This window comes from Dendrobates tinctorius, unplaced genomic scaffold (assembly GCF_039654945.1).
Source record: "Dendrobates tinctorius isolate UK_male_01 unplaced genomic scaffold, ASM3965494v1 ptg000066l, whole genome shotgun sequence".
NCBI lineage: Eukaryota > Metazoa > Chordata > Amphibia > Anura > Dendrobatidae > Dendrobates > Dendrobates tinctorius.
Window position 1 is genome coordinate 2,963,776 of NW_027361734.1, and position 26,535 is coordinate 2,990,310.

At 43.9% G+C, this 26,535-nt stretch overlaps 1 protein-coding gene across 3 annotated transcripts in view; it reads right to left on the bottom strand.

The window, feature by feature from the left end:
- The window catches only part of EXOC4 (exocyst complex component 4), a 685,438-nt gene that overhangs the window by 530,777 nt on the left and 128,126 nt on the right, over positions 1–26,535 (bottom strand). For all 3 annotated transcript variants that reach the window (XR_012233307.1, XM_073580982.1, XM_073580983.1), the window contains exon 7: positions 24,749–24,923. Coding sequence is in view for 2 of the 3 variants with exons in the window: in XM_073580982.1 (XP_073437083.1) it covers positions 24,749–24,923 (175 nt within the window). In the remaining variant the exon portion in view is untranslated. The remainder of the gene's footprint in view (positions 1–24,748; positions 24,924–26,535) is intronic.

Consider the following 26,535-nt stretch of genomic DNA (forward strand, 5'->3'; position numbering starts at 1 on the left):
CTTGGCAAAGCAGGTCTTTTAACACAGGACAATGTGATGTAGAGAATTATAATCTTTTGTGCAAATCAAAAGATCATTTTATCTGACAAACGAGCATTTTACTCATTTGTGATGAAATCCCCAACCTGTTTAGACTGCCTTTTGTTTCTCATCTGTTCATCTGTTTTTAGAAACTTCCACATTGATTCTTCACAATGCATCAGTTAAAACAGAATACACAAAGTCAGAACACTGAAGTAAGTGGGATGTCTTATGTTTTTTGTCCATGTTAATGAATCCCTATAGACGTTAATGGCCGAGTGTAATCAGAGAAACAAATACGAACAGAATGTGATCTGAAACTCAAGGATTGATCACATAAATCAGTTACAACACATGCGTGCATGATCAATGAAAATCTGGGGGTCAGTGCTGTCAGTTTAAACTTTGGCAGCACACAAAGGAGGTGAATGTAGCCAAAGTGGTAGAGAGTATCTCTAAGAAAGCTGCCATTGTACTATGGTTATTACCTAGACAAAAACTGATCGGCTAATTAAAGGTATTTAGGAATTATTCAGAATGAAAACTTCTTTCTATAGTTAGTGCTTGGACTAGGAGGCGCAAGGTAGATTGTCCTTTAGTGATAATTTTCTGGTGATAAAACACTGATTGTACAGAATCGGTGAAATACAGGCCACAAAGTGACATCACTGGAATGCGGATCTCTGCCCCTACGTCATGGTGTTCTCAGATTATATAGCAAAAACCTGCAGACAGATTCCCTTTAAAGTAAACCAGCTCTGTATGGAGTCTTCTTGGCATTGTACCATGAAAAATGTATGCAGGCTAGCTCTCCGGCGAAAAGGGCACTAGCAAGATACTTTAAGAAAAAAAAAATTTCTGGGAGATTGTTAATTTGCATATCCTTTAAAAAGGTAAAATTGTATATATTTGCATATGAATACAATCCTTCGAGGCCATACAAATCACACACTAACTCCGCCTACAAAGTCTGTCCCAACAATGGCACTGGTGTCCAGATGTAATCTTTCACTGCAGTAGTGAACACTGCGTGCGCCTGCTCACAGCATAAGAAGGCATTAATGGGCCAGTGGCCTCAAAATACACATGCCATACCAAGCACTGCGGTCTCAGGGAATCTGCCCAGGGGCCGGATGAAAGATCATCGGGGACCGTAAACGACCTGGGGCCCTGAGGTTCCCCACCCCTAATTTACACGGTATAAAAATCTGTCCTGGCCACTGGTGCCCATAACTGTATTACAGCTGAATATGGCATGTAACTATTATGCGAGCCTTCCGTGACCAGAAGTCCTCCATTCACATCAAAGTTGTGAATTTTTAAGCTTAAAATATTTCTCTTTAGTAGAAGGAATAGTGCAGTCTGTAATGTTCACTTTGCTGTTGAGGACTGATGAAGATTTTAAAGGCAATGAGGTCAGTTGTCCTTTTTGAGGAGATGGACTGCAGGTGTCTTGTCACACAGTCCATTATCCTTCATGGAGAATTGGATGGGTAGTTAGCAGCAGAGAGAGCAAACAGGCAGAGGAACACAGAAAAACATGGTGTAGAGCTCTGTAACACGTTTAACCTCATAACAGAGTTGGACTCCGATCAACATAGCTCAGCTCTGCTATATAATATCCTCTATGTTGCTGCAGCTTGTCTCTCTGAGCCAAAAAAAAGGGGAAAGATAGGCAGGCATTTCCCGGTGTGTGCTGTAAAGAGAAGAAATAACAGCAGCTTGTCACTTCTCATCAGAAAACAGTGGATTGCAAGTTACAGATTATTTATTATTATTAGCGCCATTTATTCCATGGCGCTTTACATTTGAAGAGGGGTATACATAATAAAAACAAGTAAAGTAATCTTAAATATTGCAAGTCAAGACTGGTACAGGAGGAGAGAGGACCCTGCCCGCGAGGGCTCACAATCTACAAGGGCTGGGTGAGGATACAATGCGTGAGGGCAGAGCTGGTCATGCAGCGGTTTGGTGGATCGGTGGTTACTGCAGGTTGTAGGCTTGTCGGAAGAGGTAGGTCTTCATGTTCTTTTTGAAGGTTTCCATGGTAGGCGAGAGTCTGATGTGTTGTGGTAGAGAGTTCCAGAGTAGGGGTGATGCGCGGGAGTAATCTTGTATGCGATTGTGGGAAGTAGAGGAGGAGATCTTGTGAGGATCGGAGATTGCATGCTGGTAGGTACCGGGAGACAAGGTCACAGATGTATGGAGGAGACCGGTTGTGGATGGCTTTGTATGCCATGGTTAGGGTTTTGAACTAGAGTGTTTGGGAAATGGGGAGCCAGTGCAGGGATTGACAGACGGGAGAGGCTGGGGAGTAGAAGGGACAGGTGGATTAGTCGGGCAGCAAAGTTTTGGATAGACTGGAGGAGTGCGAGAGTGTTAGAGGGAAGGCCACAGAGCAGGAGGTTGCAGTAGTCAAGGTGGGAGATGATGAGGGCATAGACTAGTGTTTTTGCAGATTCTTGGTTGAGGAATGTACATAACCAGAAAATATTTTTAAGTTGAAGTTGGCAGGAAGTGGAAAGGGCACGGATATGTGGTTTGAAGGAGAGATCAGTGTCAAGGATTACCCCGAGGCAGCAAGCTTGTGGGACTGGGGAGAGTAAGCAGCCATTTACTTTAATGGATAGGTCCGTTGGGGGAGTCGAGTGAGATAGGGTAAAGATGATGAATTCTGTTTTGTCCACATTAAGTTTTAGAAATCTAGCAGAGAAGGATGAAATAGCGGACAGACATTGTGGGATTCTGGTTATTAGGGAGGTGATATCTGGTTCAGAGAGGTAGATCTTGTGTCATCCGCACAGAGGGGATACTGAAAGCCATGAGATTCTATGCGCTGTCCGAAGCCGAAGGTGTAAATGGAGAAGAGAAGAAGGGCTCTAGGACTGAATCTTGCGAGACTCCGACAGATAGGGGGCGGGGTGAGAAGGTGGTGTGCGAGTGGGAGACGCTGAATGTCGGTCTGTTAGGTATGACGAGATCCAAGGCCAAGTCAGTGATGCCAAGAGATGAGAGGATCTGTAGTGATAGGGAATGGTCCACTGTGTCAAAGGCAGAGGAAAGGTCCAGGAGGAGGAGGAAAAAGAATAGTGTCGCTTGGCTTTGGCAGTTAATATGTCATTGGTGACTTTAGTTAGGGCAGTTTCAGTGGAGTTATGCAGCCAGAAGCCAGATTGTAAGTGGTTGAAGACGGAGCAGATAGAGCATACACAGGAGAAAACTGGTGAGAATGGAGGGTAAAAGTCATATAATGGCTGGAAATGATGTTATTGTTCATGCATGCACACCAGACACCTTACTCTGAATAGTTAATTGAAAGCAGTGTTCCCCTTTTAAAAAGCACATCTCAGCTGGTGAGCCTCTCTTTTCAAAAGTGAGAGAGCTTCAGGTCTACCACAGATTGATATTTTCTGTTTTTTTTTTTTTTTTTATAAGAAATGAGAAGTACTTTATGACTTTTGTGGCAGCTAGGAGAGAGATCTCTACAATACATGCTGCAGAACCCCTTTTTCAAGAAAGAGCGAACACTAAGTGTCAGCAAGCACTTGCTTCAGTCCTACTGAAGCATGAGTAACAAATGTAAAACCACTCAATGCCATGATGATTATTCTGTGAAAATAATGATACAATTAACAATATTAACAGAATACAATGTGACCGACACGGGAATCTTCACCTATATTTCTGCGGAAAGCTTGGAACTAAAAATAAGACAGGATCCCATTCTGTCTTTCTAGGCGAGTTATGCTCACGTTAATAGCACTACATCAAACAGGTAGAAGGAGGGGGGAAAAATACCCAACTTTGTACAGAAGAAAAAATATCCAAGGCCATTTGTGGCAGACATGACCTTGAGAGCCTTTGCGGCAGACAGATTTCACTATAACAAGCAAAGCTTTATTCTTCCCCACATTCACCTACGCGATAATATCTTACACTCATGGCGTAGTCTGAAGTTAGTTTTACTCTGATCCTCCCTCAAGTCATAAGAAATATAAGGACCTATTATATCTGACTGTTCTGTTCCAGGCACACTACAAGAGCAGCCTCGAGCCATTTATAATTGCCCCAAAATGCATTTTTTATGGAAGGAGCAAAAGTTTGCCTTAACCTAATGATTCCATTCGCAAAAGTAAAAGCTTAATAAGAGCATGTGTAAAAATGTCTCAAGAAAGAAGCGGTCAAAGTCCAACCATGAAGTCACTGTGCACCTAAAAGTAAGATGCACCATTAACAGCCTCCCAGCATTGATCTAACAGACACCATTATAGCACGCTCAGGAATTACATTTTCCTTCTCAACACATTCGACTGGACACATTTCACAATAATTATCAAGAATAGATTTTTTACACAGGACTCCGGATCTCATCACAAAAATACACATTTATTTAATTTAAAAATAAAAAAAATACATAAAGTGGGCGGAACGGCATAAAAAAACAGTTTATTTCTCATCCCACGGTCCCTTTAAACAGGCGACACTAGCTCAGTATGCCTGTCTGGTAGCCACAATCCTAGGAAATGTAGCCATATGCAGGATATTGCTATAAAACAGACTGCTGCCTCTATGCTGCACAGGTTTGTTTTAGTTTCTCCCAATAAGCAATAAAATTTGTAAAATAGACCAGTGTGAATAATATGAAATTCCAAATATTTCATATTTTGTTTTTCTCTTAACTGTAACCTTACTTCTAGAGATCGGCGGACACCTGGATGTTCGGGTCTGATGGGTTTGGCCGAACAGTTACAAAAAGTTCGGATTAGGGTGCCAACCAGAACATTACCGACTCAGACCCCATTCACTTGAATTGGGGGCCCGAACATCCAGTGTTTGCTGCGCTGTCATGTGCATGGCACCGCTTCTGATCGGCGGTAAAATCATCCCCGCCGGTCAGAGAGCTGCAGTCCCACGCTGTCAAAAGACAGCAAGAGCGCTCAGCTGTGATCGGAGGTATAAAGTTTACCTCTGGTCACTGGTGTCAGCTGTGATGGGACTACTGCTCCCATCAGCCTATGCCTGCCGCCGCTAATAAGAGTGAGAGCAGGAGCGGCAGATGGGAGTATTCATCAGTCGCTCCTGCGCTGTAAATAAAAAAAAAAAGCGGCATGAATTCCCGTGAGCTTTAGCAAGGCTGGTTGTCAAAAATGGGGGGACCCCAAGCCGTTTTTTAAAAATATATATTTATTTAATTAAAAAACCAGCGTGGGGACCCATCTAGCCCCCGGCAGTGAGTTTTGTCTGGCTGGCTAGCAAAAATACCGGGGAACCCATGCCTTTTTTTAAAAAAAAAAAATTTATTTAGAGTGCAGGAGCTGCAGATGAATACTCCCATCTGCCTCTCCTGTTCTCACTGTAATTAGCGGCTGCAGGTATCGGATGATGGGATCAGTAGTCCCATCAGTTGACACCAGTGACCGGATGTAAACTTTATACCTCGGATCACTGCTGAGCGCTCTTGCTGTCTTTTCACAGCGTGGGAACCGCGGCTCTCTGACTGGAGGGATGATTACACCGCCGATCAAAAGCGGTGTTTGCTATAATTGGGGGGGGGTTTGGGTTGTGTATAAGAGGTAAGTCTCAAATCTGTATGTTAAAACTGTGTGTGCCTTGTCTCAATTTTCTAAGTTGAAACTGTTTAATAAAAACAATCTGATATAAAAAATAAGCGGTGTTTGCTGCGTCTCCATGCACATGACAGAGCGACAAACACCCGGTGTTCGGGCAGCCGAACCCGAACAGTAACACAGACTTCCTGGTGAAGTCCGTGTTTGGTGTCCATGCCCGAACAATAGGTGTTCGGTACAGACGCCGAACTTAACTGTTTGGGTTCGCCCATCTCTATTTACTTCTAAGATGCTATGAACCTACACTGGGCGTCTATATTACCCACTGGCCCTATAGAGCATACTGAGGCTGCCTGGATGGAATATATTCCATCATCCCAAAACCTAGAGCAGGGATTCTCAAATTATTTCTTCTGGGGCCTCATTAGACAGATGAAGGAGATGTCTGGTCCTTACTGTCTCCGAAAATGAAAAACATAGTTCAATTGGCCCTTCATTTGTCTCCTAAAGTCAGAAAATACATCTGTTGCATAACTAAACCATCTAGTACTCCTGCCAGGCTGGGCACTCATTGAACTTCTTGAGGTCCAATTAGGTTCTTTAGAAGGATGTAGATCTGGGGATTTATTCTGACGGAATATAGGCTGAACTGGATGGACAAATGTCTTTTTTCGGCCTTGCTAATTATGTTGCTATGTTACTACGTAATGTATGGGGAAAACTGATCCTCAAAAACGAAGGGGCTAACAAAAAGACAAAATTTCAACATTGCTTCGTATAGCAAGTTGCATGCCATTTATATAGCATACACAAGGACTTTGCATTCTAGCAGGGCCACATTGTCATACTGAACCAATGAGGGGGCCATATGAAATATTAAAGAGGTATTACTTTCTGTGACATAGAATTCGTACTTATCAGACATTTCCAATGTATATTTTCTACTTACAAGACTCTTACCTCCAAAAATCAGCGCTCTTAGGTTACGTTCCCACAGTGAGCTTTTGATCTTCATTTTCTGCACCCATTAAGTAAAATAAGGTATTTGAATTTTTTCGAAAATACACAGGGTCAAAAACTCACCCCAAACTCATTGTGGGAAGGTAGCCTAACGGTACGTTCACACTGAATTTTTTATGTGGCTTTAGAAATAGATTCTGCTCCTAAAAGCACATCAAAAACCGCATTATTAATACTCTGAATAAGTTTGGGACTGATTTTAATGGGAAAAGCTCCTTTCAGGCACACAGTGCTGTTTTATTTCTTTTTTTCCAACTTATTTTGAACATTTTGCAGTAAAACTAATAGGAAGATTATTCAAAGAGAATTTGAAGCATGTTTAAGTGGATTTGCAGTAAAATCCAATTCTAAATCCTTGTAAAAAAAATAAAACTGTATTAACAGGTCCTAAAGAGGAAGAGGTCATGCAAGCACATTTATCTCTACAATAGATTAAAGATAAAAAAGTATTTTAAAAAAAATACACATATGTAGTATCGTTGTTTTCAGAACCGTCCGATCTATCAACATATAGATATTAACCAGATCGGTAAACACCGTAAATGAAAAAAATTCAAGAACGCCAAAATTACGGGCTTTTTTTTGCTTGTTGTGATGCCACAAAAACGGTGTTAACAAGCGAACAAATCTATCCCAAAATGGTATCAATAAAAATGTTGTCTCGCCCAACAAAAAATAAGCCCTCACATAAGCTCCATTGACCAAAAAATGAAAATGCTTTGGGTTTTGGAAAAAGGCAACACAACCAACAAAAATTTTTTACTATGGATTTTTGTTCATCAAAAATTGGACATGTTTGTCATTGCCGCAATCAGATGGGCAGAATCATACTGCGAGGTCATTTTTGTCACCCAATGCACACTGTAAGAACAATACAACCGACCCCCCAAAAAAAATGATAGAATTGCATTTTTTTCTTGGGGTTGGGGTTTCCACAATTTGTCTCCACTCTGAACTTTTTACCCGTCTTCCAGTACACTATGTGCCAACATAAATGGTGTCATTCAAAGGTACAACTTGTCCCGTAAAAAAACAAGCCCTAATGCGAACAGAAAAGTACAATATTTATGGCTCTATGAAGAGGAAGACTAGTGTCCAGAGCCTTCAACGTGAACATGCTTATATTTGCCTTCCTACAGCTCTGCTAGCACTACTATTGTGCCAGACAAAATTCCTTTTTCTTAAACTATACATTTCCATCTAATGCAGTGACGATGCAAGTAACCTGCGATTGTCGTAGCAGCATGAAGCGCTATATTCTTCTTTTGCTGTACTAACGTCTGCAAGGAAAAGATCAGCTGTACGTTCCAGCAGCTAGAAGCAGAGCTTAATCCCATGGTGAGCGTGCTGCTCAGCTTATGCGATTACGGGGCCTTTCATGCACCCGAACCTGGATATCTGTTACCAAACATAAGAGTATCCAAAGAAGGAGATAATACTAAAAGAGATGAGAAAGACCCCTTTAGAGGTTGAAAAGGATCTTGTTAGGTGTCAAAGCTTGAAGTGGTCTAATGCCAAAACGGCAGAATAACTGTGCTCTATTTTACAGGAGAGATCAGGCAGCGTGCCATTACAAGCTGTGCTAACAGCTTCTCTGAAGGGATAAACAGCGGAGACCTATGTGCACTGATTTTTACTAATACCTTTTAAGAACATGATGAAAGCAATTGGGGATATTAGGAGGCAGGGACAACATCTTAGGGCATTATCTTGTCTATTGGCTTACAGCCCCTCGCACAACCATTCTGAAAAACAGCCTGTCACAGAGGAAAAACGGGTACATTTAATTACAGAACTGACACTGCTTTGAAATGCTTAGTCTGGGCATTTTGTGATTCATTTATACATTTATTTCTGGTGTGACACTTCAATCTTTGTAGAAAGGCAGGACACTGCAGACAAAGCAAAGATCTTCTACATTACAAGCTGAGAAAGGATGCCTGGGCAGTACTTGCTGAAATTAACACTGTAACCGGAATGCAACCACATTTCCTATCAAATTGTTCTGATATTTTTTATAGCTAGTCTTCAAAAACTGCTTTTGTCTAAAATATCCCATTAAGGCCTTATTCAGATATCGTACTGTGGCTCAGTGGTTAGCACTGCAGCCTTGCAGTACTGGGGTCCTGGGTTCAAATCCCACCAAAGACAACATCTGCAAGGAGTTTGTATGTCCTCCCCGTGTTTGCGTGGGTTTCTGCACGATCCATTTTTGAATTTGTGGCAGCTCTGGGTCCACTCAGTTAAAACATTTTTTTCCTTTCAGGCCAGCAGGGGTTAGTTTCAGTTTTTCCCCGCTGGCAATCTGGTGTGAGGCTATGTGCACACGTTGCGGATTCCGCTGCGTTTTTTTCCGCGCGGAAACGCAGGTAAAACCGCAGGTAAAATGACCTGCGGTTTTCCTGCGTTTTGGTCTGCCGTTTTGCCCTGCGGTTTCACACCTCTACTATGGTAGAGGTATGAAACCGCTGCGGAAACCGCACAAACAATTGACATGCTGCGGTTTGTAAACCGCAGCAAAACCGCGCGGAAAAAAACGCACCGTCAGCACAGCGTTTTTGAAACCCCATAGGGTTTCATTGTACTGTACTTGGTCAGCGGAACTGCTGCGTAACCGCTGCGGAAACGCAGCAGAAACCGCACCGTGTGCACACAGCCTAACTACAGTGCTGCTGGGTCAGCTGATGTGGGGGGTGACCACTCCCACCATCCTTTAAAAGGTCACCTGATGCATCAGCTGACTGTCGGTGATAGAGTAGTCTACAGTGACCAAGCCTGAGTGAGGAGCTCTCTGGGTGCAGTGGTGCTTCTGCTAGGTTTGTTATCCTGGTGTCTTTATTTTGCTGTGCGGTGCTTTGCAGCAGAGGAAGCTAAAGCCAAGAGTTATTTCGTCATCCCTTTCTTGTCTGTCACTATCCCCTGTGTGTAATATCTGCAGTGGTGAGACTAGCGCCCCTCGCCGGTCACTGCACTAGCCAGGGCAGTGTTAGGTGACAGTTAGGGACGAGTGTGATACAAATGGGATATGCATGAGTGAGAGACTGGTATAGATAGGCATCCAGTCAATAAGGTAGTGATTGCAGTACATTGAAACATCCATTTGGATACTATGGATTGTGACCGGAATCTGAACTTTTCCTACCATGAGGAGAGCACACACTCAGGAATGTGAAAAGCAACCACCTGCTCAGGCATTGTTGTGGGAGTTGGAAGGGAGGAATGTGAGAACCAAACCAACTGAGATAAAGGAAGATTGTGAAAAAAAACAAGTTACTGCGCATGTCAGTGCGTGATCATTCCAATTAATATTATAAAAAGTACTGACCTCCTCAGCGGGTAGGGACTTTCCAGACGATTCAAGTGGACGCACTTAGTCTGTGATGCTGACCGAGGAAAACCCCTTCCCGCTGATCGAGGTCCCCCGATGCGAAGGGTGATGCTACAATAACTCGGTAATTATTATTGATGCTGAAATCTTTCATGTCATAACTGTCATTTTTTTTTAAATCTTGAGACTATTCATGTGCTATGTAAAACAAAATGATTGCTTGCTGAAATAAAAGATTGTCAATAATCTTTGCCTGGTTGGGATGCCAGTGAGCGCTACGTAAGTTAAGGTAAATAACCTAATTTGGGAGAAAATTTAGCAAGACAACGAGGTATCCTGACAGCGTGTGGGGGGGAGGGACCCACATAGGGCGTTAGGTGAGTGCAGGGACAGGCTCAGGTATGAGCTCAGGTGGTGACCATCTCTCATTCCCTACCGTAAGGGCCTTCCTCTCCCCAATACCATCCCGTTTTGTGAGTGTTGCACCGTTCGCTGACCAACCACCCGTTGGGTCGAGTCACATCGTGACATTTTCCTCCGGGTTCTCCGGTTTCCTCCCGCACGCCAAAGACATACTGATAGGGAATTTGTGAGCCCCAATGGGAACAATGCCGATAATGTCTGTAAAGCGCTGTGGAATTAATGATGCTATATAAATGAGTTAAATAAATAAATATCAGTGATTTTTCTTGTATGCTTGATTTTCATCAGTGTTTGGGATAGGAGTTTCATCGGTATTTGGTCAGTGTTTCATCAGTGATTTTTTTCACATGAAAAAAACAGAAATTTGTAAAACTTCTCAAAACCACTGCAAAGTATAAAAAAAAAAAAAATGACAGCACTCAGATTGCAATCTGTGTTGTCAGTGATTTTTCAGAGCCGTAGACTTGTGAGGATAATTTTCATCAGAGACTTGGATCAAAAACAGCCATGTCGCAATGATTTTTTGTGAATTCACTGTCTGTGTGGATACATGTTCTGTTTGTGAAAACAACGGATCAAACACGCACACAACTCAGACGGCGGAATGAGTCATAAATCCTGGAGGTTATCTCAAAAAAAAAAAAAAAAATCAAAGTTCAGGATTTTAGGTAGAGGAGAATGGATACTAATACAAAGAGCTTATCCTTTTCTCTTCTCTAAAACTAAAGAAACATGAAATGCAGCCATTGTATTACAATATGGAACAATGTGCAGTGGTTGCCTAAAAACAAAAGAATTGCAGCAAACATTGCAGAGGAAGATAGATATTCTATACTGGATGGACCATTTAAAAAAAAATTCATATTCATCTTCAATGTTCATGTGAATGCACATTCTACAAATTGAAGATTATTACCCAGATATCACTTACCTCCAATAGTAAATCTACTCCTGTTGTATTTTTAATGCTGCATAATCATTAGTAATGAAAACAATCAAGAGAAGTTATTAAAGCGGCCACAGAATAAGTGTTTATTCAATGGTAAAAATTCAACAGCTTTTCCTCATTACCTTCATCCCTACAGCTAATCCTCGCTACCTTTGTCCCTACAGCTAATCCTCACTACCTTTGTCCCTACAGCTAATCCTCACTACCTTCCTCCCTACAGCTAATCCTCACTACCTTTCTCCCTACAGCTAATCCTCACTACTTTTCTCCCTACAGCTAATCCTCACTACCTTTCTCCCTACAGCTAATCCTCACTACCTTTGTCCCTACAGCTAATCCTCACTACCTTCTGCCCAACAGCTAATCCTCACTACCTTCCACCCAACAGCTAATCCTCACTACCTTTGTCCCTACAGCTAATCCTCACTACCTTTGCCAATACAGCTAATCCTCACTACCTTTGTCCATACAGCTAATTCTCACTACCTTTGTCCATACAGCTAATCCTCACTACCTTTGTCCATACAGCTAATCCTCACTACTTTGGTCCCTACAGCTAATCCCCATTACGTTCGTCCCTACAGCTAATCCCCATTACCTTTGTCCCTACAGCTAATTCCCATTACTTTTGTCCCTACAGCTAAGGCCGGGGTCACACTCTTGTGAGAAACTCACATGAGTCTCGCGTCTCAATACGAGATGAGTTCAGATCAGAGCGCTCAGCTGCATAGAAATAATTTCAGCTGCACACTCCGGTCCCGATTGCCGGTGGCAGTGTCGGGTATAAAGATGCGAGACTCGTGCGAGTTTCTCGCAAGTGTGACCCCGGCCTAATCCTCACTACCTTCATCCCTACAGAGAACCCTCTCATTACCTTAATACCTACAGATAACCCTCATTACCTTCCTCCCTACAGCTAATCCTCACTACCTTTGTCCCTACAGCTAATCCTCACTACCTTCATCCCTACAGAGAACCCTCATTACCTTCATCCCTACAGATAACCCTCATTACCTTTCTCCCTACAGATAACCCTCATTCACCACTAATCAGCATTACACAGTGTAGCTATAATCTGCAAATATTGTCAAATCACTTTGTAAATACTATTCTTTTCTTATCTTTACCTGACCCTGAAATAAACCATATCTACATTTCTAGCAGGCGATGATCCTAGCACCCCCTGCTTATTCAGGGCCTGCTCTGTTGATCTGCTGCTTAGCTCTGTGCAGTAATTGGCAATAAATAAAATAACTTCCAATAATACAGTGTTTAAGAAAAAATGAACAAAACTGTGAGTGATATCTGTGAGGTAGTAACAACCAGCAGAGAATGTGAGATGGATGACAATGGGCCATGATATGTGTTGTAACTCAGGACCAGTATAATAAGAAATTAATTTACAAGAAAATGAAAAAATACATACTGTATATATTTATATCAACTGTAAAATGTTTTTCAAAAGGTGAAAGTATACTTTAAGTAACAGATTCCTGCACAAAATTCTAGAGAGGTAAACACTCTCCCAAGTGAAGCCATTTGTTACGGATCGGCCTCTGGACAAGCAATGACCATGTTCTTGTTCAGCGAGATAGAGAGGGGAATGTTGTCTACAAAGATCAGCACAGTTAGGCTAGGCTCAAACTAAATGTTGCCCACTGTCGGCTGCATATGCCCAGGAGTTATGTACATCGGGAAAGCTCCTGACACATGCTGTAGTCTAAGTGCACACACGCAATGGACACCTAACCCTTTCGCCATTATATTAAGAAAGGTGATGGGAGAGGAGGGAGTAGGGATCCCGTTATTTCAGCAGTTGGATTCTCACCATTACTATAATCTTATCACATCAATGATATGATTTACGCTTTAATTTTTGGGGGCCATGCTAATAATACAGTTCCAGCCTACCTCACTGAGCCAGCATGGGAGTTCCTATTCATGCGTATTCTGTACACGTTATGAAGAAAACCACTTGTTCTCATTTTTATTCCCAGCACAGGCTAGTATGTCATTCGCCATATCTCTAGCGCGGAATTACACGGGCTCATTGATAGTTTTACCAGGTCTCATTCACCAAAAGGCCACGGTGAGTTTTGCGCTGACAACTGAGAGCTTAATTGTGTTGTTCTGTGAACCATGAATATTCATTGCAGCCGAGCAACAATTAAACGCTCTGTCACCATGCATGTAAAGCAGAGGAGAGGGCATGTCGGACCTGCAATCTGTCAGCCTGGCTGCCACAAGCAAAATGACAGAGCCTTAGTGATGAGGAGTTAAGACATATGAAAGGCAATGTTTATCCAGAAGGAGGGTTACTGGAGGCAGTGAGCTATTAAGCGCTCCTTAGCGGGCGGGAGGTGTTCTGCTGTTAATGCCAGTTTGCCAGTCTACTACTTCGCAGCAAAAAAAAACCCCAAAAGAACCAATGTAAATCGGTGATCAACACACAGGTCTCACGAGTCTAATGTGCAGTGACTGAAGTCCATGTGCAGTGACTGAATGATTCTCGATCTATGGCAAGAAAAAAAATGCTTAATTACTGAAGTGAACCCCCTATGGGATACGGTGGAGAAAAGTATTAACTGTTACAAAGTCAAGCTGCAAAAATCCTTAAGGCTTCTGCTAAAAAACTTGAACAGGAATTTCACCTTTCAGCATGACCTTGACACTAGGCATACCTCCAAATCAACTAAAGAATGGCTTCATTGGAAGAAGACCAGAGTTTTGGAATGGCCCAGCCAGAACCCAACCTGAATTCAATTGAAAATCTATGGCCTGACCTGAAGAGGGCGCTGTACGCAGGAGACAGATGTGGAGCGTGACTCCAAGAAAGAGTGGGCAAAGACTGCCAGTTCTATATGTGACATGCTGACAAACTCCTACCCAAAAAGAATGAATGATTTCATTTATTTTTCCACCCAAAAAGATTTATTTTTCAATGGAACAAAACAGATTATGGATAATAAAAGTGAAAACGGTTCTGAAATTATTCCTCCCAATATGATTTTTTTTTTTTTACATAACCAAAAACTAGCATGTTAACAGGGGTGTGTAGACATTTATATTCACTATATAACAAAATATATACCACGCTCCACATCTACAGATGTGTGGTTTGCAAATGATCTTTTCTGCAGTCAAGTTCAGTACAAGCGAACAATAGATGTTCTGCAGCACACAGACTATTCTTTCGCTATTGATCCTGCACTTGTTTCCTCAATCAACAGGTATCATCTCATCAGCAAAAGAAACGAGAGCTGAGGACATCAAGAACGGAGCAGTAGAGGGAAATATGTTACATTTAGGGGTATGTGCTCACGACATCTTTTACACACAGGTGAACCTGTCGAGTTTTCCTAGGAGAAAGACACTTCACTAAACGCTGGCATTTTTTTGCCCTAAGCATCTTTTTTTAGTTAGCATCCGGAGCACTTTGTCGTTTTTGGCCGTCAGCGTTTTTTTAGCCATCCATTTGCCTTGTAATGTGAAGTATAGAGCATCTTTAGACCTGAAAACTCATGAAGACTGGTCAGGTAACTTCTTGTGACGTCTTTGGAAACCGGACGTGTTTAAAAGAGGCTTAAGACTGGACAGATGAGCAGCAAGTCATTTTTATAGAAAGGCTTATGTTCATTCGTTTGTGCGTTCTCTGGGTGCTTTATCAGAGAGGTTTCGGAGCAGAGCCAACTGAAAAAAACATTGTGTGCACATACCCTAAAGGCAGTATACAACTAAAATGCCTGACAACCAAGTCACTGTCACGTGTGTGTCAGGACGCAGATGTTACCGCAAGGCGAACCCATAACACACGTGACCCTGGATACAGCGCCTCCAGTGGCGAATTTAAATAATAATACGTGCAGATGGATACACCGCCTCCACCTGGCGAATTTAGGAATTACACGTTATACATACATTCTGGAAACCTCGCCTCCAGTAAGGCAAATTAAATAATAAGGGGGACCTGGGAAACATTAACAATGGTGGGCCCTGCGATAGGGAAAAGGGAAGTGGAGACCTCCTGAGCTCCCCTGAGCCAGTGTCCCTGCACTCCTAACGTTCCCTATGCCGGTTCCGCACCGGGCGCCGCACGCGTACCTCAAAGCCCTTGCTCGCCCTGACCCTAAACCCTCACTAGGGAATAGGGCGGCGTGGAGACTAATCCCACCACTGCACTAATAACACACATGAGGGAAAGAGACAATACAGGGGGACACCACTTAGCTTTATGCTCTGTGCTTATGCTCCTGCAACAGAGCCCTCCACCTGCGTGCGTCTTCTCCTCCACCCGGATCCATCACCATAACAGGATCCTTCACCATAGTGCAGCCTTGGAGCAGAGTCCACCACCAGTTGCTGCTGCTTAGTAACAGAGTCCCAGAGATGAGTTCAGCTTCTGCCACGAAGGCAAGCATGCTTGAGTCCAGCTCAGCAGCCAAGTCCCACATGGTGAGTGCCACTCTCCATAGTCGCCACTCCACCAGTCCATGTAGACACTTCCTGCCGTCACCATCACTGCGACCCCACCACGCCATACCAGCCCTTCGTCCAGACACCATAGCTGACACACGTCCCCCCTGGCTAAGCTGCGCAGGACTCCTCCTCAGCTCCATCCTTCCACCAGGCTCTCACACTCAGAATCAATAAATGAATGAATGAATATCACCAGCCGTGATTGCACACCCTGAGACTCATTTATAGAGCCCCACACCTGAATCATAATTACAGAGAACTTTAAACTGAAAACCTAAGGTGCGATACCACTAACCACCACCGGGGACAGTCAAGTCACCTTGGCAACTTGCCAAAAGGAAAAAAAGTTCACTCTGTGCTTTTAAAACTGTCAGATCACTTCAGATCATGACAGTACCCCCTCCTTAATGAGGGGCCTCTGGACCCTCAAGACCACTCCTCATTAGGGAAACACCTACAGCGGGGAGGCCCAGATCCTGAGTTCACCCCACCACTACCTGACACTTCAGGTTTATGACAAACACACCGCTGGTATTGGCAATACAGTTCATTTTGGAGGCACCACTCATCTCCACAGCGCCGACCTGGAGAACGAGTTAATGTATGTGTATGTTTGTTATGAGCTGATCAGGCTCCACAACACACTTCCACAAGATGTTTTTTGGTGGCACCCATACACGCTCGTTCACATACAGGTCCGGACCTAAACGCTCATTGCACACGTTTGTCATAATTGGTGAACTCATTCTGAACTTAACAGCAGAGGCGTCCCCCTGCATCACCACACTCACACCCCCGCCATTCACCAAGGGGTCACCACCCTCCAACCCTCTTCACCATGAGGTCTGCACCTCCCAGGGTTGGTTAATGGCGAGGGTTGAGATTTGTCCCTACTCCCCCGCAGCACACCTGCTGCTCACACCAGGAGGAGAGGGGACCAGATATGGAGGAACATACACTCGCTGGTCACCTCCACATGAAGGGGGCGGCATTAAAGATTTGGCGTGAGCCCCGCGGACTCTACACCAGTCTGCTCATCACTGGAACGTACCCCTTCACCTCGGGGAATACCAAGCAGCTCCGTGGGGCACCATTCCTCCCACCTGCCTGGGTACGCCCGCGTGCATGAGCAAGTCCCGCTCCCCAGCAGCGACTCTAGGGGCTTTTGGCCAGATCACAGCCGCCATTTTTTTTTTTCCTCAGCAGAGGCCCCAGACCCAGATAACTGCTGCTGCAGCGGCTTAAACACACCATGCCGCTCCCAGTCACCTCAGTGAAGCCCAGCAGCAACTGCTCACAGGTCTCCACATGGCCAAAGGCCCCAGACCCTGACAATTGCTCACAGGACTCCACATGGCCAAAAAGCTCATCAGAAAAAAAACAAAACTGTAGGGCTGGTGATAAAGTCACGGTCACGTGTGTGTCAGGACGCAGATGTTACCGCAAGGCTAACCCATAACACACGTGACCCTGGATACAGCGCCTCCAGTGGCGAATTTAAATAATAATACGTGCAGATGGATACACCGCCTCCACCTGGCGAATTTAGGAATTACACGTTATACATACATTCTGGAAACCTCGCCTCCAGTAAGGCAAATTAAATAATAAGGGGGACCTGGGAAACATTAACAATGGTGGGCCCTGCGATAGGGAAAAGGAAAGTGGAGACCTCCTGAGCTCCCCTGAGCCAGTGTCCCTGCACTCCTAACGTTCCCTATGCCGGTTCCGCACCGGGCGCCGCACGCGTACCTCAAAGCCATTGCTCGCCCTGACCCTAAACCCTCACTAGGGAATAGGGCGGTGCGGAGACTAATCCCACCACTGCACTAATAACACACATGAGGGAAAGAGACAATACAGGGGGACACCACTTAGCTTTATGCTCTGTGCTTATGCTCCTGCAACAGAGCCCTCCACCTGCGTGCGTCTTCTCCTCCACCCGGACCCATCACCATAACAGGATCCTTCACCATAGTGCAGCCTTGGAGCAGAGTCCACCACCAGTTGCTGCTGCTTAGTAACAGAGTCCCAGAGATGATTTCAGCTTCTGCCACGAAGGCAAGCATGCTTGAGTCCAGCTCAGCAGCCAAGTCCCACATGGTGAGTGCCACTCTCCATAGTCGCCACTCCACCAGTCCATGCAGACACATCCTGCCGACACCATCACTGCGACCCCACCACGCCATGCCAGCCCTTCGTCCAGACACCATAGCTGACACACGTCCCCCCTGGCAAAGCTGCGCAGGACTCCTCCTCAGCTCCATCCTTCCACCAGGCTCTCACCAACTCAGAATCAATAAATGAATGAATATCACCAGCCGTGATTGCACACCCTGAGACTCATTTATAGAGCCCCACACCTGAATCATAATTACAGAGAACTTTAAACTGAAAACCTAAGGTAAGATACCACTAACCACCACCGGGGACAGTCAAGTCACCTTGGCAACTTGCCAAAAGGAAAAAAAAGTTCACTCTGTGCTTTTAAAACTGTCAGATCACTTCAGATCATGACAAACCATATCTCCTTTATCCCTAGAGACACTGTGCTCGGCTTCCTATAGGAAAAAAAAAATAAGGAACCTTTGACAATGGCTGATCTCCTTAGGAACATAGTGATTAGAGATGATGAAATGATACGTGCAAAGCCTTCTTACTCCATACTCATTAGGTGGCTGTTGATCCCACTGACTAACTTTCTTGAACTGTATATGGACAGTATAGTTTCAGAGAGTTTTTAGAGTTAGTCTATGTGCACACGATGCAGATTTCAAGCGGATCCGCAGCAGATTTTACCGAGCAGAAACGCTGCATATCCGCATTGTGATGTACAATAGCATGTTAATAAATAGAAAAAAAACGCTGTGCAGACGCTGCAGATTTTGCCGCGCGGTTTTCTTGTTGTTCAAAATATGCAGCATGTCACTTCTTTTGTGCGGTTTTCCACCTGCTCCATTCTCCAAATCCGCAGGGGGAAATCCACAGGGGAAAACCGCACAAAAACCGCAAGAAAAAAGGAAGAAATCCGCAGGAAAAATGCAGGTCATTTGACCTGTGTATTTCTTCAATTCTGCGCGGAAAAATCCGCAGGGCAAAAAAGTACGTGTGCACTTAGCCTTAAAGGCAGACATAAATCCATCTAGTTCAACTTACAACCTAACATGTTAAAAGGGGTTTTCCAGGATTAGAAGGACAAGGCAGTTTTTTCCCAAAAATAGCAACATACTAGTGATGAGTGAACGTGCTGGTATAAGGTATTATCTGAGCGTGCTTGGATGCTAGCCGAGTATTTCCAGCGTGCTCGAAAAATATGTCTCCGCGGCTGCATGTCTCACGGCTGTTTGACATCTGCAACACAAGCCAGGAATGCCTAACAAAGAAGCAATCCCTGCATATGTTGCCGCTATCGAATAGCCACGAGACATGCAGCTGCAGGTACTCGAACATATTTTTCGAGCACGCCGAAGACACTGTTAGTACCAGAGGATGCTCGGATAACACCTTATCAGAGCACGTTCGCTCATTACACCACACCGGTCTTCAAGATGTCGGTGGCTTTGCCATGCAGTTCCATTCACTTTTCTAGAGATGACCAATAATGTAAGATGCAGCAGATGGACGGGTGTGGTGCGGTTTCTGGAAGAAAGCAGTCATGTCCTTTTTATCTTGGACAATTCATTCAAGAGTAGTAATCTATTTTATAAGAATGTCATCTCAGTGAATGAAACTGAAAATCGATCTTGTGGCGATAAAGTACAGCCATTGTGTCTGCCAGCATCCATGTACATGACATTTTTTACATCTCTCTTCAAAAGGTGGTCATCAACAAGTGTAGTTACTAACATCTGTCTGCGTTCTCAATCACGAACGAAAACTACTAGAATGAATAATTTTGCCATTTGCTCTTCTGGTAAATTAAATATGATCAGCCTTCATACTCAAGCTTTCATTCTGACAGTAGTTAAATGTCTGTGCCCAGAAGAAAGGCGGCTTTTCTATTAATTTAGAAGGCAAGATTCAAGCCACCAACATGGAGAAAGGCTCTAGTATTTCATTACAGAAGTGCAATGATGAATTTAAAGAGAATGAGGAGTACCTGACATCTGTTTCCTAGGTGTTCCTGCTGTTTTAAATCATAACCATTCTTTGGCGCAGTATATTTTTATACTCATGCTTTCCAAACATGGAAGCTAAGGAAGAAGCAGCGCCAATGCTGTTGCAATAAATAACAGAGAAAGCTTGATTTGTGCTGCGGTGAGTACATTAAAGCCAATTATCTTCAGAAAGAAATTGAATAAGGAGGCTGCATATAATAAAAATGACAACCTGGGCTGGTCTGAAAAACATCCTGCAATTTGTATTCGATGTGCATTACTTGAGGAAAAAAAGTAATCACTTTAATTAAGAACATCGGAACACAGTTCTAACTAAATTAGGGTTTAATTAAAAAAGGAAAACATTTACAGAAACCGTTACTGCCACGCTTAGTGATAAAACAGAGCAAAGCATTAACCTGTCCCAAATTAAAAGGCCTTTCCTGCAGTGGAGGTTGCATTAACATTACTGACCATGTTTCCCAATGAAATCATGCAAGAAGATAATTTTTCCAACTTAGCAAAGTGTTACACTAAGCGATTTTACTCTAATAACACAACGGCAAGTGCTGCTAACAGCAATTTGGTTCTGCGGATCGAAAGAACTGAAAAATGCAGTTCTACTGAAATCAATTGATTCTGACAACTAGCTGGCAGAGGGAGCAGAGTATATGTTAATCTGGAATGTAGAACTTTTTCTTTTTTCCTATTCGCTTCACATTAAATTTGAAGATTTACAAAAAAAAAAAAAAAAAGGTAAAAAATGCAAACAAACCAGAAATTAAACCAGAGGCAGCAAATTAGATCATGGAACAAAATTAATCATAATGTATTAACCAGTGTTTGCTGAGCTTTCTTAACGGGGACCCAACGCCAGATTTCACAGGCGCATTATTGGGAAACGGACTAGCGACGTTGAGGTGAAAACTTTACTTTGAAAAACTGGGCAGGGACTCAGCCCAGTAGTGCTAGGCAGATGCCGGGCCGTCTTTCCCTGCCCTGATCCTTCCCAATATTTATATATAGTGCAAAGAGGATGGTAGTGGTAGTCTGCGCTGCTGTGGTAAAATAATGGAATCCAGAACACGTGGTAATGGTTGATCATGCATTTTTATACTTTGAGAAAGGCACTCAGAAATACGTTGGTATTAATAAAAACCCAATCCCAAGGCTCTTCATTCCAGCAGGGCAAGTTTCCATTTTTGCCATTATACATCTGGAGGAGCCTTTTCCTCCAGCTACGGGGCATCAGCAGTGGCTTTCCACCCTTTTTTAGATGTTGTACCTGTACAAAACACCTTCAGTTGGTCCAACTTCGAAACACATAGAAAAATAAAACCACTCCCATCCTCTTCCTACTTTCTTTAAGCAGCAGAATCTCCCAACCTGAAAGTACTGCAGCAGCTATAAAATCCTGATTTCTCAGTGGGTTTAACTACCCTTAAAAAGATCAGACTATGCCTATATCCCTCACGTACCCCAATTTATCCAGCAGATCAGACTACCTGTGTTTGGTGTTCTATCACTTTACATTTGTACATACTCGTAAGTAAAGATCTGTCAGTCACCTTTAGCGAGGGACTTGCCTCGGACTAGTGATTCGAGACATATAACCTCTGGCTACCTTTTCAAAGTATATTTTACTATAAAACGCTGTAGCATTTCACATTAAGGCTGTGTGCCCACGTAGCGATTTTTAAGCGTTTTTGCCGCGATTTTCGGCGCGAAAACGGTTAAAAATCGTGTACAGAACGCCCCCCATGCATTCCTATGGCATTCCGCACATGCTGTGCTAAAAATCGCAGCATGCTCATTCTTTCGTGCGGAATCGCAAAGAATTGCCGCGATTCCGCACCCATAGGAATGCATGAGAATCGCTGACTTCCCGCATGTGGCTATGCCCACCATGCGGGAAGTTAAGCGTCTCATGTGCGGTTGGTACCCACGGTGTGGAGGTGAGGAGACTGTCCTCCAGGCAATGGGTACCATACCCCTGTAAAAAAAAGAATGAAAAATAAAAAATCGGGGTATATTTACCTTCCGGTGTCCCGCGCTGCATTCCCGGCCTAAGCGTTCCCAGTAATGCCTTGCGGCAAGGTCCTATGATGACGTAGTCTCGCGTGACTCTAGCGGTCTCGCGAGATCGCTATAGCAACGCGAGACTACGTCATCACAGGTCTTGCAAGGCATTACTGGGAACGCTGTGGCCCGGGAATGCAGCGCGGGATGCCGGAAGGTAAATATACCCCGATTTTTTTATTTTTTTTTAACATTTTAACATCCTATCTTTTACTATTGATGCCGCATAGGCGAAAATCGCGGCAAAATCGCGATCATAATCGCGGTAAAATCACGGTGAAATCGCGCGGAAAAAAACGCGCGATTTCTGGGAAGGAGTCCGGTTTTTAGTGAGCGTTTTAAAACGCTACGTGGGCACATAGCCTAAGGCAATGTGCCCACGTCGCGTTTTTCAAGCGATTTTTTCCTGAGCAGAAACGGATGCCCTTGCCAGGGAAAATGCATGCGCTTTTTGACACGCGTTTTTGTCAAGTGTTTTGACATGCGTTTTCCCATGCGTTTTTGCCCATATAATTGATGGTATGCGGAATTGCGGGCGATTCCGCAAAATTAATGAACATGCTGCGTTTTTTACCGCTAAGCGATTCCGCAGCGGTAAAAAACGCACCATTGGCACAACATGTGCGTTTTCTATTACAAATGCATGGAACGCTTATTTTAAGCGTTTCCGCGGCAAAATCGCACGTTTAAAAACGCTACGTGGGCACACAGCCTTAAACATTTGTGGCTACAATTGTGCTACCGATATCGGCTTCATGCTGCTCGTGGTTCGGGCATCACAAATCTGTTCACAGGTTCCTTTTAAGCTCTAACTATTATAAAACACAATGATTCCCCTCAAAATGGCATTAATTTTTCAGGATTGAAAACGTTATTTAGGGGTTATCCTGTGGTAATCAGATTGAGAACTAACAAAAGAGGTGTCCTATATAAGAGACACTACCTCTACCGCCTTCTTGCCATTTAACTTATTCTTCAGTTCATTCTGATTCAGGAAAATTAAAAATAAATATCTCGGCAAATTAACAAGCTGTTGAACGTTTTGTATTTTGAGAGTACGGTTATGGATGCAATATGGTACACAGAAGTTTGTGCTCAAGACCTGTACTATCCTACATACTGTATGTTGAAAAAGAAAATTACACACAATCTGTCATTTTCCACGATAAGAAGAGCAGATCTTTCATCATTCGTGTATACAAGTTACATAGACACTCTGGTCTCGCCTCCTCTCTTTCTTCATGGCTGTTAAACAATTACGGGGCTAATGCTTTCTTTGCACAAGGAGAAAGCATTACTACACAGATGTAATAACACACTGACATATTGACTCCATGACATTTTATGGAAAGTAAGAAAGATCAATCCTACTAAAAATGAGGCTATTTAAACTGAGTAATGAAAAGATTTTCATTAGATGGATAATCCATTGTTTTTCCTTTCAAAAAAATAAAATAGGGTTTCTTCACTGTGATGGAGAAAAATTGGGTCAAGGGGCGTAAATAACATGAAATAACAAAAGTACCATTACATAGCTGACAATTCCCCTACTACTCCTCCGCTGTAGTACAGATGCTCCTCTCCGGTCTGATCACGTCTTTGCGCCAAAACCAAAGTGGTGGAGCTGAAGTGGCATGAAATTCATTAGGTAATTTGTGGTTCTTAGGACAATTTACGCAATTTGCCCCCTTTAGCCTATCTCAGACAAACTCCACTACTGAGTTAGTACTAGAATAGCAAGTCTTAGGTATAGGGAATAACTTGCTGATCAAGGATCTGTAAACGCAAGAGCACAGCTCTGCAATGTCTCTGTCATTAACACCGCACTGAACCAGTGCGTGTGTCCTGAGTAAAGCGAACTGTGCTCAAAGATACCTGTGGAGCGGGCAGCAGGCGAGTAGGTGCGTACTTCAGAACAGCAGGACCTGAAGCACGTGACTACTAGGGGCGTGGCCTAAACTCCAGAGAGCTAGGAGCTGCAAGAGAACTCCTAGCAGGGTAACTGCGAGACAAAGTTACCAAGGGGCATAGATAGGGAGGATAGTCAGGACGTAGCCAATGAGTCATACACAGAGATAGCTGCAAGGTACAAGAGGGGCGAGCAGAGAGTAGTCAGATCACAGACAATGAGTCACACACAGAGAGGGTAGCGCAGCACAGAATCAACAGGCAAACTCACAACGGGGAACAGAACCGGGTCAGAACCATATAAACAAGCTATAACAACGAACAGGCACAGGCACACAGAGGTCACCACATTCGGCCAAAAGGCAAAAGTATAACTGGCAGGGATTGGAGCTTCCCAGGGGTTTAAGAAGCTCTCCCAGAACCTAACAGAGGCCACAATCATTAACCCCAGGTGTGCAGGTCAAAACCTGCACTGAGCTCCAGACATTAACCCCCTGACATGCAGCTCAAAAACCTGCACTGGGATCATGACAGTCTCATCATGCATGGAGTGGTAGGGCGCATTCTGGGTCTCCGCTCCAATCCATGACTATGGAACTGACTGAGAAAGCCAAGTTCAGTGCTCTGCCATTTCCTGCAAGCCCACAGACAAGGAATTGAGCAGAGGCCGAGCATGTGCCCACTCACTTCATTCGAGAAGGGACTTTGCATAGCCCTGTTTTTGAGATTTCTGCATTTCTCATGATAGGGAATAGCTTGCTATATTGGAAAGAACTTCTTAAATCAGAATAAACATGTCGGTTGTTACCCTACCCTACCAGAATATCTATGAAGGTACATTAACATCTAAGTGAACATGAGCTCTTATCTAAAATTTTACCTGGATAACGGTTTGAATCTTCACCCAGACCTCAGCCATGTCATACAATTTCGTGTCACCATCTTGACTTGTAGGAGACGTCACAGACTCCTGCAGATATCCCAGAACTACAGAATGAGCAGAGGCCACTGCATTAAACTTATCAAACAGAAGCTCCAGAAGTTCCAGAAGAAGCCTGATGGAAATAAGATTATAACAGGTTAATATGAAGCAGTTTAGAATCAAATGAACCATTTCTTTATTGTTAATAAAGCTAGACAATCCCTACCAGAATGGACAAAGTACCCCTGCACTTGATGAATACTGGCAAGGTAAAGTTGGGGACAGTACACCCCATGTATTGATTAAAGTATTCTGGCGTGTGGGTGGAAATGCTGTGCGCGTACCAGGTGTATATTATGCTTGCAGTGGAGCAGCAGTTATGCAAGTTAAGTCTTATATGTCAGTATTCAAGTGCAGACGGATGAAGACGGATCCTCCGTCGAAACGGGTTGTGGTTTAACCCCATCTCTTGTCTGAGTCTCTTTCCTGCGCTCCTAAGACCGTTTCCATTTTCTCATTGCTCCTATCCTCCATTGGAGGTTTTCGGCTGGAGCTGCGGTGGAGACCTGACATTTTTGTCTGCCCCTGGGTTGCTTCCTAAGCGCTCCTCTATGACCGCTTATCACTGACATACCATTCTTTGGCCACTAATCAAAAAGGTTATTTCTAAAAGGTTGGACTTGCATTAATACATACTTTAGCAACTTTTAATTTCTGGTAACATTCATGTATCCTTCACAATAGCCAATTTACATATTATGTTCACACACTTCTCCCCTATTATTAAAAACGCAGCACGTCAACATACGCTTACAGGGGTTGTCCAGGCATAAATATTGATGACCAGTCTGTAGGATAGTTCATTAAAACCAAATTGATGGGGGTCCAACACCTGGCATCTCCATTGATCAGTTCTTATGTGCTCCGATATCGGCCAGACACAAACACTTTGAAAGAATCAATTCAAAGTGTAATAGCCACTGCCGGCCGTTACAGTCTACTGCAGCACAGTTTCCATTCAAAAGAATAGGAGCTGTTCTGCAGCACATGGCTAAAGGCCCCGTCACACTAAACGATGTCCCAGCGATCTCACCAACGATCCGACATGATGGGATCGCTGGAACATCGTTAGGCTGATCGCTGGTGAGCGGTCACATAGACAGCCCCAGCGATCAGGACCAGCGACGCTGGTTTCTAATGTAAACGTCGGGTATCCAGGAGCTGCGCGACTCCTGGATACCCGCTGTTTACCTTGGAAACCGGCGTACCCGACGTTTACATTAGCAATGTTGCTGATCGCTGGTCTCTCGCTGTCACACACAGCGATGCACGCTGGGCAGCGAGAGACCAGCGATCGAAAAACGGCCCAGGCCGCTCAAGCACGATCAGCGATAACCGGCAAGGGGGCCGGTCGCTGATCTCCGTCACACACAGCGATCTCGCTGGCGAGATCGCTGATGTGTCACAAAATCAGCTATCTCGCTAGCGAGATCGCTGTGTGTGACGGGGCCTTAAGGCTGCTCCACTTTGAATGGAGCTGTGCTCTGCAAGCTCCCTTCAAAGTGTTTGCACCCAGCCACCAGCGGAGCAAATAACTGATCAGTGAGAGTGCCGAGTGTCGGATCACTGCCGATCTGATTTTCATGACCTATGTTTTATATAGGTTGTCAATACTTACTGTATGTCTGGACAACCTCTTTAACTCCCAAGGATTTAGAAAGTGGTTAAGTGTAAGCATGTCTCTC